Raw genomic sequence first — 15,513 nt, 5'->3', positions numbered from 1 at the left:
GGAGTAGATACATGAATGCACCACCATTTATCAGTGTAAATGAAGGCAGGAGCTTTATTAGAAGGATTTAAATTAATTTTGCCAACTGTGAGGTTTTACAAAGCCTCTTCCAGAAACAATAGCTGGGTCTATGCTGTAAATTAGGGATGGTGTTGAGATGTACCCACTGTTATAGCAAAGCATCAAATGGATTTAGGTATGACCAGGGCAGATAGCAGCTCTGAGCCCAGCCGGGGTGTTTGTACCTCTCCTGGCTGCTGCCCCCAGCAACCCACCACCCATGGAAAGGGTGACGAGGGCTGTAAGGTCCTGGGTTCTCACCACTCTATGAACCTCCAGTATTTAGTCCTTGTGCGTGGCCACGTGCCCCTTGTTCCTGTGATGACTGCAATACTGAGATGCAACCAGATGGATCAACCCTACATGTTATGTTCCGAAGAGCTCAGCTGGAGATAAACCTGTTGCTACCTGGCGCAGGAAAACCTCTGCCACAGCTGAGCACTTCACTGCTTGCCTGCGTGGTGCTGCTTGGAGCATGGCAGGGTTACAGAGGCATTGATCTGTGCAGTGATTTGAATTATGTGAAGCATGGATTTGCTGAAATTGAACTCAGAATCTCACAGAAGTTTCCTCGTTTTTTCCAGTTTAATCTGAGGCAACCAAGTGACACTGATACAACCCCTATTCCTCTTTCATTTCTAGTCCAAATTATACTTTTCATGATTTCCTTCCCTTCATGTTGTTTGTCAGTTGTTTTAGTTAAACATGTCTTTAAACCAGTGCAAGAAGAGCAGTTCACTCAGCACGTGTCTAGAAGCCAGGGGGTACCAGTTTCACTTCCCTCCTGCTTCTCTGCAACTCTCAGTGACGCGCAGTGAGAAGCAGGAGTGGTGAAACACAACGCTTGGCACTTCAGGGCTCCCCTCTCCAGGTCCTGCAGTGATACCCATGCTGCTTTCTCCTGCACTCCTGGCCTCCTGAAGATGCCCAGGAGAAGAGCTCTTCCCCTGTGGACACTGGTGGTGCTGCTGCAGCTGGTGGGCTGCCTTCCCAGCCCCTGTTTGGAGGTACGTGGTCTCTATATAGGCACAAACTCCTTCTGTTTCTCTGGTGCAACTTCTCCCTCGGCTTGGGAAATCGGTGCATCAAGTCTGTTGGGTGTTAGTTCTCTGACACAAGCCCATCTTCTCTCCAAGTTTGCCCCCAAGGCAATTGAAGTCTTTGAGGTAAATGCTGGTCTCAAAAACACCTGAGAGCCAGAACCAATGGCATGAAGCATTTCTTCTTGTTGCCTTTCTGTACCTCTGAGGTTACTGCAGTACAGTTAATCTAATAGATTAGGTTTCCTTTGGAAGAGGTTCAAGCCTTGTCTGTAATTTCTGCAAAATACACTATTTTTTTTGCCTGATTTTTTGCCCTAGAGTGATTTCACCAGTACCCCAAGTACCTGGCACTGATCAACTGCCTTTTGCAAGCTTTTGCCAATAATTGCTACTTGCAGAATAGCTGTGATTTGTGCTGCTTTCCTATCTGCGGTGTAACAAAGCTGACAGCTGATCCTGAATGCACCCTTGTGTGTTTGTTTTGCTGGCTCTCTCAAAGGTTGCTGCTGGGTCATCCGCAGCCTCAAGGAACACTATCCTGTAGTTTTGCACTTGCTTCAGTCATCAAGGAATGTAGCTTTTCCTGGCGAGCAGGACTGGCTCTATTAGGAGTGGGGAAGGTGCTTAGGATATATAAGATCATATCATAAAGCTCAGGGCAGCTCACTTAGAAGTTAACTACAAGGTTAGTCACTCTGCTCCTGCTTTCCTGACAGTGTCATTTGCTAGCACTTCATGAAGAGCAGATGCTGACCATGATTGGGTCTGCCACTGTTACAGGTCATCCCTACCAAAGCTTTCAGATGCATGGGACTGAACATCTCTGGAGTCCCCTCTGAAGTCCCAAATACCACCCAGAACCTGGATCTCAGTTTCAGCAACCTGAAATCACTGAGGGTAAAGTATTTTGTGTCAGTCCCTGAACTGGAGCTTCTGGATCTTACAAGGTAATGAGTTCTTTTATGTGGTTTATCTTGCTTCAGCTGGGCTGCTGTGGTTGCTTATTTTGGGGTCTGTTGGTCTTGGCTGTTCTTTCCATGTGGATTTATCCCTGTGCCTGCCTCTTGCATATCCCCATGGCCAAGTGATGTGCAGCTTTTGAGGCCAGTCACTGAGTGCACACCCTCTGTGCACAGCTGGGTCTGCGCAATCTAGCCTTGAACACTGCCAGGGATGGAGTACTTGCAACTTCTCCGGGCACCCTGTGCCAGTGCCTCATCATCCCCCCAGTAAAGGACTTCTTCCCTAGATCTAATCTGAACTTCCCGTTTCAGTTTGAACCCATCACTCCTTGTCCTATCACTACAGTCCCTGATGAAGAGTCCCTCTCCAATATGCTTGTAACCCCCTTCAGACAGTGGAAGGCTATTTTCCCTTCTCCTCACATATTTGTGAGAGCAGATGGAGAAGGCTTATTGGCAAATATGAATTGATGCATCATTTCCATTGACTTGTGACAGCAGTTTCTCTGGGTAAATTGTTTCACTGAAAGGTGTCACTCAGTCCCATCACAGTTACAGCTCTGAAGTGGCTGTAACTTAAGCTTGCTGTAAGGGAATGGCTGGATTATGAAACTAATTTTGCTTCAATCCCTTGTGGAATGGATTTGGGTCTCAAATTCTGAATCTTCCCATGTGAAAACATGTGGCCACCCTCTTCTTCCCAACTTATCTCATTTAGAAACATGGCCTGGGGTTTATTCCCTCCAGGTAACAAAACAGAGTGATTCAGTCAGCTGATCGGAGCTAGCCTAGCTACAGCCACAGCCGGCACGCTCCAGCGACCGCGAGGGTCAACGGAGATAGGAAAATCCGAGGGGATAGCGCAGAGACATCGCGGTTCCCGACATATCGCGACTCCCGACATATCGCGACTCCCGACATATCGCGATTCCCGACATATCGCGACTCCCGACATCTCCCGACCCCCGAAGCCCCAGCAGCCCTTGCGAGAGAGCGGCTGACGTGGCGGGGGCGTTCCCGGTGACGGTGACCACTCCCCTGCCCTTGCCTTGAAAGAGCCGCTGAGAGGGCGGCGGTGTCGCTGCCCGCCGGGCGCAGGGAGGAAGGAGCCGGTCGTGTTGCTGACCCTGTTGTTGGTGTCCGACTGCGGACCAATATGGTCGCCTCCAGACAGAGAGCTTGCAGTAAGGTGACTGCAGCAACTCAGAGACCCCGTCCCAAACCGTGGCTGTTCAGGTCTCTGGGTGCAGGGAGTGCCAGAGCCTGCTGCTGCCGGGGGAGGGAGGACAGCATTCCACCTGCGGGAGGTGTGAGCAGGTAGAAGATCTGCTTAGCCTGGTGGCAAGACTTAAGGAGGAGGTTGAGACGCTGAGGACCATCAGGGAGTGTGAAAGGGAGATCGACTGGTGGAGTAACTCCCTGGCGTGCCAGTCGGAACGGTTCCAGGGAGATACCCCCCAAAAGGGGAAGGACCCCCTGCCTTCTCACACAGAGGGGGATGGCCCGAGACAGCCCCTGCCCTGTAGCTGTTGCGCAGAGGTAGGGGACCAAAACGACGACGAGGGTTGGAAGCGAGTTCTGGTTTGGCGTCGTGGGAAACCCTCCCCCCTTCCTGCCCTGCTTCCCCAGGTGTCCCTCCGTAATAGGTTCGAGGCCCTGGATCTTGAAGGAGAGGTAGGTGAGAATGTGGGGCAAGGCCAGCCCACAAGGGCACATAGGAAAAGGGGGTCGACTTCGCACGTCAAGACTGCCTCTGTTAAGAAAGAAAGAAGGGTCATTGTAGTAGGGGATTCCCTTCTGAGAGGAACAGAGGGCCCGATATGCAGAGTTGACCCTCTTCATAGGGAAGTGTGTAGTCTGCCTGGAGCCCGGATCAGGGATACCACTAGGGCGCTCCCCAACCTGGTGCACCCGACAGACTACTACCCACTGCTGGTCTTCCAGACAGGTGGGGGGGAAGCTGCTTCCTGCAGTCTGAGGGGGATGAAGAAAGACTACAGGGCCTTGGGGCGGATGGTGAAAGAGTCTGGGGCTCAAGTGATCTTCTCCTCACTCCTTCCATCTTCCACTGATGATGTGGGAAGGAATGGGAAGATTCAGTTCATAAACAATTGGCTTCGAAACTGGTGCTACAGGCAGGGCTTTGGATTCTTTGATAACAGCTGGTTTTATAGGGCACCAGTCTGGACAATGGCGTGTGGGAAAGGTTATGAGGGGCAGTCAACATGGCTTCACCAGGGGGAAGTCATGTTTGACCAATCTCTTAGCCTTTTATGAGGAAATAACACGGTGGATGGATGATGGCAGAGCGGTGGATGTGGTCTACCTTGACTTCAGCAAAGCATTTGACACAGTCTCCCACAGCATCCTCACAGCTAAATTGAGGAAGTGTGGACTGGATGATCAGGTACTGAGGTGGACTGCGAACTGGCTGAAGGAGAGAAGCCAGAGAGTTGTAGTCTATGGGGCGGTGTCTAGTTGGAGGCCTGTAACTAGTGGAGTGCCTCAAGGGTCAGTACTGGGACCGGTATTATTTGATATATTCATCAGTGATTTAGATGAGGGAATTGAGTGTACTATCAGCAAGTTTGCTGATGACACTAAGCTGGGAGGAGTGGCTGACACGCCAGAAGGCTGTGCTGCCATCCAGGGAGTCCTGGACAGGCTGGAGAGTTGGGCAGGGAATAACTTGATGAAATATAACAAGGGAAAGTGTAGAGTCCTGCATCTGGGCAGGAACAACCCCAGGTTCCAGTATAGGTTGGGAAACGACCTGTTAGAGAGCAGTGTAGGGGAGAGGGACCTGGGGGTCCTGGTGGACGACAGGATGACCATGAGCCAACACTGTGCCCTTGTGGCCAAGAAGGCCAATGGCATCCTGGGGTGTATTAGAAGGGGGGTGGTTAGTAGGTTGAGAGAGGTCCTCCTTCCCCTCTACTCTGCCCTGGTGAGACCCCATCTGGAGTATTGTGTCCAGTTCTGGGCCCCTCAGTTCAAGAAGGATAGGGAGCTGCTGGAGAGAGTCCAGCGCGGGCAACGAAGATGATTAAGGGAGTGGAGCATCTCCCTTATGAGGAAAGACTGAGGGAGCTGGGTCTCTATAGTTTGGAGGAGACTGAGGGGTGACCTTATTACTGTCTATAAATATATAAAGGGGGAGTGTCATGAGGATGGAGCCAGGCTCTACTCAGTGGCAAACAATGATAGGACAAGGGGTAATGGGTGCAAACTGGAACACAAGAGGTTCCACTTAAACTTGAGAAGAAACTTCTTCTCAGTGAGGGTGACGGAACACTGGAACAGGCTGCCCAGGGAGGTTGTGGAGTCTCCTTCCCTGGAGACATTCCTGTGTAACATTATCTAGGTGTTCCTGCTCCAGCAGGGGGATTGGACTAGATGATCTTTCGAGGTCCCTTCCAGTCTCTAGCATACTGCGATACTGTGTGAGTGGTGAGCTTTGCCACTGCTGTATCATGCTGGTGCCACTGGAACTGCCCAGATGTGGCTGAGTCAACAATCTGAAGGCTGTGAGGGTACAAGGTGTAAGGGAGTGCTTTATCTGGTTGGCTCTGCCACCAGCGATGCTCATCACAATGTTCCTTTGGCATAAATTATTCTTTCCTGCTGCCTGCATGAAGTTTTTACCTTCACCACTGCTCGAGGTCTCTTGCTTTGCAATTGAAGTTCAGATTTCAAGAGGGAGGAGGAGGTGAAGGGGCTCTCCTGGTGTTCAAAGGTTCCCTTTGCACATTCAGAAAAGCCAAGCCAACCCTATGGTGAGACTGAGCTTGAGAACATTGCACCAGCACTTAAACCTGCAGCATTAGTGAACATGAAGGAGACAGTGTTTCATGCACTTTTACTATCTTTTCCTGCCCCACAGGTGCCACCTCCAGACAATAGAAGATAACTCCTTTAAGGGTCTTCATAAACTTTCCACCTTAATTCTAACTGGCAATCCCTTCCAGGACCTGGGACCAGCAGCCTTCTATGGCTTAACATCCCTGAGAAAGCTAGTGCTGGTGGAAAATAACATCACTTCTCTGAACGACCTACCTATTGGCCACTTGCATACCCTGCAGGAGCTGAATGTGGGCCACAACAGCATTGCTTCATTGAAGCTTCCCAAGTATTTCACCAACCTGACCTCTCTCAGGCACCTGAGCTTCTTCTCTAACAAGATCACATATATCTCCAGAGGAGACCTTGATGTCCTGAAGGAAGTGAACAAACTCAACCTCACACTGGTGCTGTCCTTGAATTACATCAAATGCATAGAGTCAGGATCCTTTGCGAAGATTCACCTTAGTGAGCTGGTTTTAAGGTCTTCTTTTGAGAACTTCAATGTGATGCACTCTTCTCTTCAAGGCCTGACTGGTTTACAGGTCAATAGGCTAATAATAGGAGAATTCAGTGACAAACAGAGACTGGTGGACTTTCAGAGCGGGCTCCTGAGTGGACTGTGCCAGGTACGAATGCAAGAGTTTGTCTTAATCTCTTTCAGGGGGTTCAAGAATAACACAGACACTCTTTTTAACTGCTTACACAACGTCTCCAGCATCCGCTTGGTGGACCTGCAGCTGGAGGAGATATCAAAGGTTCCTCTGTTGTCTCAAGTGAAGCAGTTGGAGTGTAAGAAATGCATGTTTAGGGAAGTGCCTGCCACGAAGCTGTCTCTTTTCAAGGAGCTGAGAGTGCTTCGCATTATCAAGAGCAAACACCTCAACAGCTTCCAGAAGACATTTCAGGGCCTGCGTAACCTGGAGGTCCTAGATTTGAGTGAGAATCGCCTCTCCTTCACTCTCTGCTGTTCCCCTAAGTTCCACAACTGTCCCAACTTGAAGCACTTGAACCTCAGCTTCAATGCAGACATCAGCGTGACTGGAGATTTCACTAACGTGAAGAACTTGTTGTATTTGGACTTTCAGCACACAAAGTTATTTGGTCCTGGCTCCTACCCTGTCTTCCTATCCCTTCAGAAACTCATTTACCTTGACATTTCCCATACCAGAACTCATGTTAAATCCCAGTGTACATTCTGTGGCCTGAATTCCTTGCGAGTGCTGAAGATGGCAGGCAACTCCTTTGAGAACAACAAATTGTCCAACAACTTCAAAAACCTGAGTCACCTCCACACCTTGGACATTTCAGGTTGCAAACTGGTGCATGTGGACCAAAGTACGTTTGATGCCCTCTCTGAACTCAAAGAGCTAAACATCAGCAACAATAAGTTACTGAGCTTTGATCCTATGGTCTACAAGCCCCTGCAAGCCCTCACAGCCCTGGATTTCAGCAGCAACCAGCTGAGTGTTCTCTTGGACTCAGCCCTGGAAATCCTGCCTGACAGCCTGGTCCTGTTGGACATCTCTCAAAACCTCTTTGATTGCTCTTGTGTGTATGAGAACTTCCTGAAATGGATCAAGGAAAAGCAGGAGCTGCTGCAGAACAAGGAGTCCATGATATGCCATACACCTGCATATGTGAAGAATGTGACCTTGCCAAGCTTTGATTTGTCCTCCTGCCAGCTCCATGTAGGCACAGTGGCATCCTCAGTGACCATGTTGCTCGCTGCAGTGGTGTTCCTCTTCCTGATTTACAAGTACTACTTCCAGCTCTACTACTCATTGGTGCTGCTCAGTGGGTGTAAGCACTCTGCAGAAAGAGGTGACACCTATGATGCATTTGTCATCCACTCCAGCAAAGACCAAGAATGGGTGATGAAAGAGCTGGTGGAACCCTTGGAAGAAGGAACACCTCCCTTCCATCTTTGTCTTTACTACAGGGATTTCCTACCAGGGGTTCCCATCGTCACCAATATCATCCAGGAAGGTTTCCTGAGTAGCAGAAATGTTATTGCAGTCATCTCCACCGACTTCCTGGAAAGTAAATGGTGTAGCTTTGAGTTTGACATTGCCCAGTCCTGGCAGCTGGTTGAAGGAAAGGCTGGGATCATCATGATTGTACTAGAAGAAGTGAATAAGGCTTTGCTAAGGCAGAGGCTGGGGCTTTCCCGATACCTAAGAAGGAACACTTATCTGGAGTGGAAAAACAAGGAGATAAGCAAGCACATCTTCTGGAGGCAGCTGACAGGAGCCCTGCTAGAAGGCAAAAACTGGAATCACGAGCAGGTAAAGCTCATGTGAAGAGAAAGGGAGATCACTTCTCTCCTGTTTCCCATCATGGCCTTGGCTGATGGCTCAGAAGATGGTTCTTCTGTGGCTGTTCAGTCAGAGCAAGAGGATGGAGGCACTGTGGAAGCACTACAGAAATACCTGCTGTGCTGGTCACCCTTTCTCAAGGGAACTTGGAAGCTAAGGAGTGACAAGAATTGGAAGAGCTGCACATGCCTGAGCTCCATGAATGTCAGCCAAAGGTGGTCCAGCAATCCATGCAGGTCTGGTGGGTTGGTGAATGGATGGACTGCTCTTACTGTTATTTGTCTGTCTCTGAAACTGGGTTTGGGGCCTGGGGCCATTTACTCAGTGGAACTTCAGGATCTGTTGCTTAGGATCTCAGGGGAGAGCAAAGGTTCAGGATGCTTGGCTCTTAAAGTGGTGGGAAACAGAAACAAGGTTTGAATCCTGAAAGCCTTGGGTCTGCGTCCTTTGGCACCATGACCCAGGGGAAAACCCCCATAGAGGGAAATGGGATGTCCTACAGCCACCCACCAGCTTACAGCAGCTCCTCAGTGATGCTGAACAACTATGGCATCAGTGGGGGGGGAAGTTGCTCTTGGTGGTAAAATTCCCCCAACAGGTTTATTTCAGTTTTCTTTAGACCAAAACCAAATGTTGAAACCCCCAAATATTTCAGTCACCTGAAGCTCTAATTTATATTCAGATCATACAGCATTTGAGAGAGTGGTTTGAGGTTTCTTGTGGGAACCAAAAATCAGTGGACCAGAAGAAGGAGTAGAAAAACTTTAAAATCAAGGTATTTCTTTGCTCCAACTGCTTCTCCTCATCCAGTGTTCTGGATATACTACATGGGACTGCCCTGTATAAGCAAGATTGAGCCTGAGCAAAATGGGTTGATGTTTACAGCCAGCCAGTTCCAGAATAAGCTTTTCTACTCTCTGAATCAGCTTTAAACCACTGTTGGAAGGAGCTGTAGGAGCCTCAAGCCCATGGACTTTAGGTATGTTCAGACCCTGCCATGAGGCTGAGAGTACCTCTTCCTTCCTCCCCATTCTGCTGTGGTCCTGGTGGGCATCTCAGCATGTGTGGTCAGCCCTTCCCTGAGCTGCTGCCTTAAACAGAACAGTCACTAGATGGGAGAGGTTTGCCTTTGTTTCACAGAGAACGTGCCTGACATTTCCCAGGGAGAAGAGATAGAGCAGAAAAGCCTGGCTTAGCTAAACTAAATGTAGCCCAGCACTGCCCTGAATAAAGGGAAGGCAAGTCTAAATGCCATTGAATCATATTACAGAGCACTCCATTGATGTGTGGAATATTGAATAGTGCTGGAGCATCGCTCTCTATTTACAAAAGGCTTTGGTTGGGATTAATCACTGAATTACTCTAGTTTAAAACTTGCAAATCCTTCTATAATCAATGATGTTCCACAGAGATAAAACAGAAGCAATTGAGTGCTGAATCAGATCTGATATTTATTCAGAAGGAAGGGCCTGATCCATCTCACTTTTCAAAGGACGAGTCAGCAACATCTCCCTGGATGCCAGTGATGAGCGAGATCAACATCAGACACTGTTTGAGGTAGAGGAAGAACTGCTTCCAGGGCTGGTGCTGGCAAAATCTGAGTCACAGTTCCCTCTGTGCTGTGTCAGATAACACTACCAAATACCCCACAGCCCTCTCTAAGGTTTCTTGTGACCCATAAGATGAAGCTTTAATAAAACTAAGCTCCGTGCTGCATTCATTCACAGTGAGTTTGGTTTGCGTCTGCTAAGCTCCGTTGTAGCAATTCCCAAGGTGCAGTGATGCTCCTGGTCCTGAGCACTGCATCTTGCCAGCATCACCATCATCCTGCCTCCTCACCCAGGGGCAGAGGCTGCTGGTGCTGGGGAAGGGGTGCAGTAAACCAGGGCACAGCTTGAGATTCCCTGGATTGAGGCCAAAGGAGAGCATGGAGGACAAGGCAAATGTTGGCCTGGGTTTCAGCAGCTACAAGTTAATTTGGGAAACAAAAGAGGTAAAATTCAATAGGGTGGGAGTTCCTGCTCCTGAATTAAGCAGCATTGAAGCTCACTCTTTCCCTCGGTAAACAATTCAGTGTCTATGTATTTGTGGCACAAAGCACAGAGTGCCATGCTTCTTGATTGCAATTGTAATAATGACTTTCAGAAAGCCTGCAAGTGGCTCTGGGCATTATAATAAGGGTTTAAGGCAGTATTGTTTAAAAAGAGAGTGTTTGTTGAATAGCAAAAGCAACTTTAGGAGGAGAGATGGGGTGATGCTCCCACTCTCAGAGGAGGAGGCCATTACCCCGGCAGTGCCCCTCTTCCATACATGTTGGTTTATGAGTATAGGAGGGAAAAGCCTGTGGGAACAAGTATATTTTCACCTTTTATCCAGCAGAGAAAAAGCAGATTTGGTTTTGGAAGACTCAAAACAGCTTTCCCAAATACTATGAACATGAAAACATTGTATTTCAGAAACACATACCTGTTTGCCTTCATTACAGAAGTAAAATTCCAAAGGAAAACTCTGAGCAGTCTCAAGTCCCAGCCATGTTGGTGTACATTGTTATTTGAAAATGCTCCCTGTGAACAGGTAGTTCTGATGTGATTTACTCATTTGGATGAATAAATGAGCAGGTTACCCAAGCATCCATGCAGGTCTGCATTCATTCATCTCTCATGTAAATAGCTGAACCAGTTATTTCCAGTTATTAATTCCAGTTACCCAGTTAAAAAGCATCTGTTTTACCCAGGTCATAAAACCAGATGGAGATGAAGCTCCAAAGGGCTGCTGCACCCTGGCTATTTCATATGATCTGTAATGGGGATGTGCCCTGATTTCACTCTGTGCTTAATTTAAGCCATGCAAAATGCCCGTGCAGCTGAAGCTCCAGTCTTGCATCAGTCTCACACCAGGTCGTTGTGATGCCCCATGTGCTGGCATCATCACCAAGATGCGGCTTGGAAGGAGGGCTCTGAAGGGAGCAAGCCCTCATTAGCATGGTTGCATTTGTGGCCTCACACACAGACATTAAGGCAGTTGCATTGATGCCTGCCTGCATCTGCCTGGCTGCAGCAGCCTGGATGCTCCCTCGGCCTCCCCAAGTACCAGCACAGGCTTCCAGTGTCAGTTCAAAACCCAACAAAACAAGAAGCAGCAGCTGGTTTCTCTGGCCCAACTGCTACTTGACAGGAGCAGGTTGAAACGTTCCTGGAAGAGTGTTTGTCCTTTGGGAAACGCTCTTTTGTAGGTGGCTTCTGTAATTTAATGAGGTAGCAGAACGAACGTATGGAATAGAAATTGTCATAGCAGGGTTTCTGCTTTAGTATCTCATGGGCTTGCATCTTGGAACAGGCACTTTGTGTGGAAACAGTGATTTTTTTTGTACTATTTCAGAGGGGTTGGAATAAAAGGGGTTCAACTAAATGTTATTGCTCCACTGCATCATTTAAACCAGTGTTTGTTCAGGCTTCTGCTGTTGTTTCTCTTTTCAATGTGAAATCTCTATTTATTAAATCTGACCAACCTCCCAATGCAAATACAGAATGTACGAATGTTCTCAGCCACCCAGATTTAAAACCACAGCTCTTGTGGGAAAACTCATGATTCTTCATTATTGTGCCTTAATGAAAAGCAGAACTGCTACAAAATTCAAGCTCCATGACCCTCTGAAAGGCTGTATCCATGCACTTCAGGAGGAAAAACCACTGAAGAATGCCCAGAATGAACTTCATTAAGTGCTTTTTACACAACGCCTTGAGTGGGTGCAGTCGATCAATATGAGCAGCCTGAGACGGAGAGCAATTGAACCTGGTAGGAAAGAAGCAATTCCTTAACAAGTTGTTCTTTGCCATCGTGGCTCAGGCTGAGGATTGGGACGAATGACAGCAAAGCATGAAGAAGAGCCCATCTGCCTGTAGCACTCTCCTTCCTCAGCTTCAAGGGCATGGAGAGGGCAAAGTCAATAATCCACCAGCCTGGACCTGAGAGGCACACACTGCATAAATGAGGACAGCTCTGGGAAGAGCCTTGGAAATCAAGGAAAAGGAATGAAAACAGCACGGTTTGCTGAACCACAGCTGAGGTGCATTGAGGAGAGGGGTGAAGGTAAAGGACCATTCACGACTGGTGGTGGGGCAGACGCTGGGCTGAGGCAAAGCATCCCCTTGCTCTAGGGCTGCCTTCAGCCAGAGGGTTTCAGACACTGCAGCATTAAGAGAACAGCAGCCTCCTGCCTGCTCCTTCCTCCCCTATTGCCACATCTTGAGCACTGTGCAAATAACAATAAGGTACTGTTAGGCAAAAGAGATTTAATTGCAGCTTACACCTCCAGAGAGGGTGATAGGCTCCCTCCAGATCTAATCTCGAGCCTTTTCCTTTTCTTCTCCCCATCCTCATCCTTTCCTTCTCCTCAAAGTTCCTCTTTCCTTTCTCAGCCAGCAGCAAGTGACCAACCCAAAATGTATGAAAGAAGGGAAAGGTGTCCTTTTTTATGTCTTCAAACGTTTTTGAGCCAGTGTTTAAATCCTTCCGAGTGTTGGATCCCACAAGAAGGATTAGCAGTAATTCCCTTGCCATCGCTTGCTTCTGACGCTCTGACAACTCATTCTCCTGAGATCCCCTAAACCCACTGCTGAATACATTAGGCAGAGGACACGGAGGAGGCTTGAGGTGACTGTTTCCCCATCTCCTCTTCCTACAGCCTGGCCCAGTTTAACACAACCAAAGCAAACCCAAACTTGCCTGATGTGGGAACACTGGGATGCTCCCGTGCTCTGGGATTCACAAGGTGATGCCTGAATGCTGCTCTCCCTTCCTCCTTCATGGGCTAAGTCTCAGGGATGGATCTGGTGGGATCCTGTCCCCCCTCCTCTGTCGCCAAGGTGCAATCCCTCTGTTTCCCAGGCAGTGCAGTGTGCTGGGAAGGGGATGCTACCATCCCTGCTTGCCTTTGGCTGCTGCTGAGCCCCCTCAGATGCTACCTGTTGTCTTTGCCTGCCTTGTTTTCTCCGTTGGTAAAATGGGGCTCACAGCCTGCACACTGTGATTTACTGGGGTGAAGCACCGAGAGGTAGGTGGAGTCTAGATCAGAGCTGGTGAAAGCTACGCTTTCTGTTCCTCAACTCCATTTCCCTATATTGGGATTCTGAAATCCTTTTCCACAGCTCTCCCCATGCCAGCAAACGTGTGCCTGAGCCAGGTCCTTCCAACCCCTTTCCTATCACTGCTCCTGCTCACAGTCTCTTAAGATTCACTTAAAGAGCTGCCCAGAGAAGCTGTGGCTGCCCCATCCCTGGCAGTGTTCAAGGCCAGATTGGACACGGGTTTGGAGCAAGCTGCTCTAGTGGAAGGTGTCCCTGCCTGTGGCAGGGGTTGGAGCTGGATGAGCTTTAAGGTCCTTTCCAGCACAAACCAGTCTGGGATTCTATGATATAAGGGATATAAACATACTGACAGTAGCACAGGAAAAATCCATATTTGGCCCCCAGGACTCTCTTTGCCATTCTGCCTTAGCAGCAAAGCTGAGGTGTGTGCTTCTGCCATCCCTTCATTGACACCACAAGTATTAAACAGAACTGTTTTTAATAAGAAAACTCCCATCTTCACCCTCTCTGACACGTGCCCCACATCTTTCTGTCCTGCACAGTCAGCAAGTTTCAGTTCCCTGCTGCTTGCCCCTCTCATGGCTCATTTCTTGCCCATTGCTGAGCTGGGCCAGCCCCGTTCTATGCTCTGTTGGTTTCCCCCCACCTCTTGCTGCCCCATTGAGGGCAGGTGGGTGACAGGATTCACCCCTCAGCCTCATTCAGAAACTGCCTGAGCTGTGTTATCTAGAGGCTTGATAGCAATATAAGGATGCCTGTGTGCTAGAGGGTGCCCTGGCTGGAAAGCAGCCTCTGCTCTGATGTCAATAGCAGTACCCTGCATAATGGACAGGTTTCTCTCCTGCATCCCTGCAGCTGTGATGAGGAGAGAAGGACGGTAAGAAGCTGGAACTGAAGCCTGAGCCAAATCTAGGGAGTTGCTTGCCCTCCTTGGTAACAGCTCCACTTGGAAAAATAGGGAATATTTATAAAGAGCTTCATGAAAGCAAAGGATATCATGATTTCAGTGTAAGCAGACAGCAAGCGAGATAGGAGCATCCCCTTAGATTTGCCTGCCGGAGGTTATTTACCTCGGGAAGCTGCTGAATAAAAGATACAAACCCCACAACAAAAAGTAGCATTATTTGCTCCTTTCAAAGCACAAGGGGAGGCAGGAAAACATTATAAGGGGTATCTTTGAGTCTTGCCAGCATGGATTTATCAGGGCACGGTTTTCAGGGAGCGCTCTCCGGGTGACCCAGTTTCTAAGACACAGGCACAGCCACACTGCACAGAGCCACCATCTACAACTTTAATAACTGTGTGACATACAAAGGAGATTTTGATGCAAAGTGGAGCTGACAGAGGAGTGGAAGGAAGTGTCTGGTTTTCTGCTCACTTTCTTTTCCTTCTCTTCCCTCCAGTGCCACACGAGGAGTACAGGCAAGGTGGTTTCAACCTTCAGCAAGGACTGATGTTAGTGTGGGTTCTGCTTTTAATGGCATTGAACAAGAAGCAGGAGCTCATAGGGAAGGGAAAACAAGGGTTTTATTCTCTTTTCAGCAAGAATTTACTAGGGCTGTCAGGAATGCAAGGCATGAAGTGAATGCATATGGGGCTGCAAAGGGGGCTTAATAGCTTCGCTGCTGGTAAGCAGAGAACAGCGCCGAGGCAGGGTTTGCCAGCCCTGTCGTGCATCTGTGTATGTGGAAGCATGCATCTAAGGGGATGTCACAGCAACATGGTCACACTGGGGTGACTTTGCTGTCATCGGTGGTTTTCAGGCTGTGGGTATGGGGTGATGTGAAGGTGGAGTTATGTAGAGATAATCTCTGTTTCAAAAGCTTCCTCTCAAGGGTGAAGTGGTGGCTGCTGCAGCGTAGGTGATGGATGTCACTGCTCTCACCACGGTTTTATCACACTTTCCTATGAGATCCTGGCAAATCCACCTGTATTATCCTGAGGAGATGCTGGCTGGATGCTGCAGGTTGGGTACCCAGCTAACCAACTTAAGGGTGACATGGAGGGGGTCCAGGCATCCTCCCTTAAGCCATCCCAGCCTGTTGGGTCACATGCACCCAGGCTAATGCCATGTCCTTAAAGCAAACCCAGTTGTTTTAATATTTGCAGCACAAGGCTAAAAATGAAGCATCTTCACAAAATCTGGGGCTTAGGAAGGAACTATACATAGGAGAGGAAGGAACAACAGCAAAGCAAAGGAGAT

General features: G+C 48.7%; 1 protein-coding gene across 1 annotated transcript; it reads left to right on the top strand.

Moving 5' to 3' along the window:
• Positions 1 to 717: 717 nt before the first annotated feature.
• TLR4 (toll like receptor 4) lies at positions 718 to 14,424 on the top strand. Its single transcript, XM_062640240.1, has 3 exons — positions 718 to 1,067; positions 1,884 to 2,050; positions 5,949 to 14,424. Exons 1-3 carry the CDS (start codon positions 984 to 986, stop codon positions 8,206 to 8,208), a joined length of 2,511 nt encoding a protein of 836 aa, XP_062496224.1. The 5' UTR covers positions 718 to 983; the 3' UTR covers positions 8,209 to 14,424.
• Positions 14,425 to 15,513: the final 1,089 nt, after the last annotated feature.

Source organism: Pezoporus occidentalis, unplaced genomic scaffold (genome assembly GCF_034315485.1).
Source record: "Pezoporus occidentalis ecotype Australia unplaced genomic scaffold, CSIRO_AGI_Poc_V1 ctg64, whole genome shotgun sequence".
Taxonomy (NCBI): Eukaryota; Metazoa; Chordata; class Aves; order Psittaciformes; family Psittacidae; genus Pezoporus; species Pezoporus occidentalis.
This window is presented reverse-complemented; position numbering and strand designations above follow the sequence as displayed.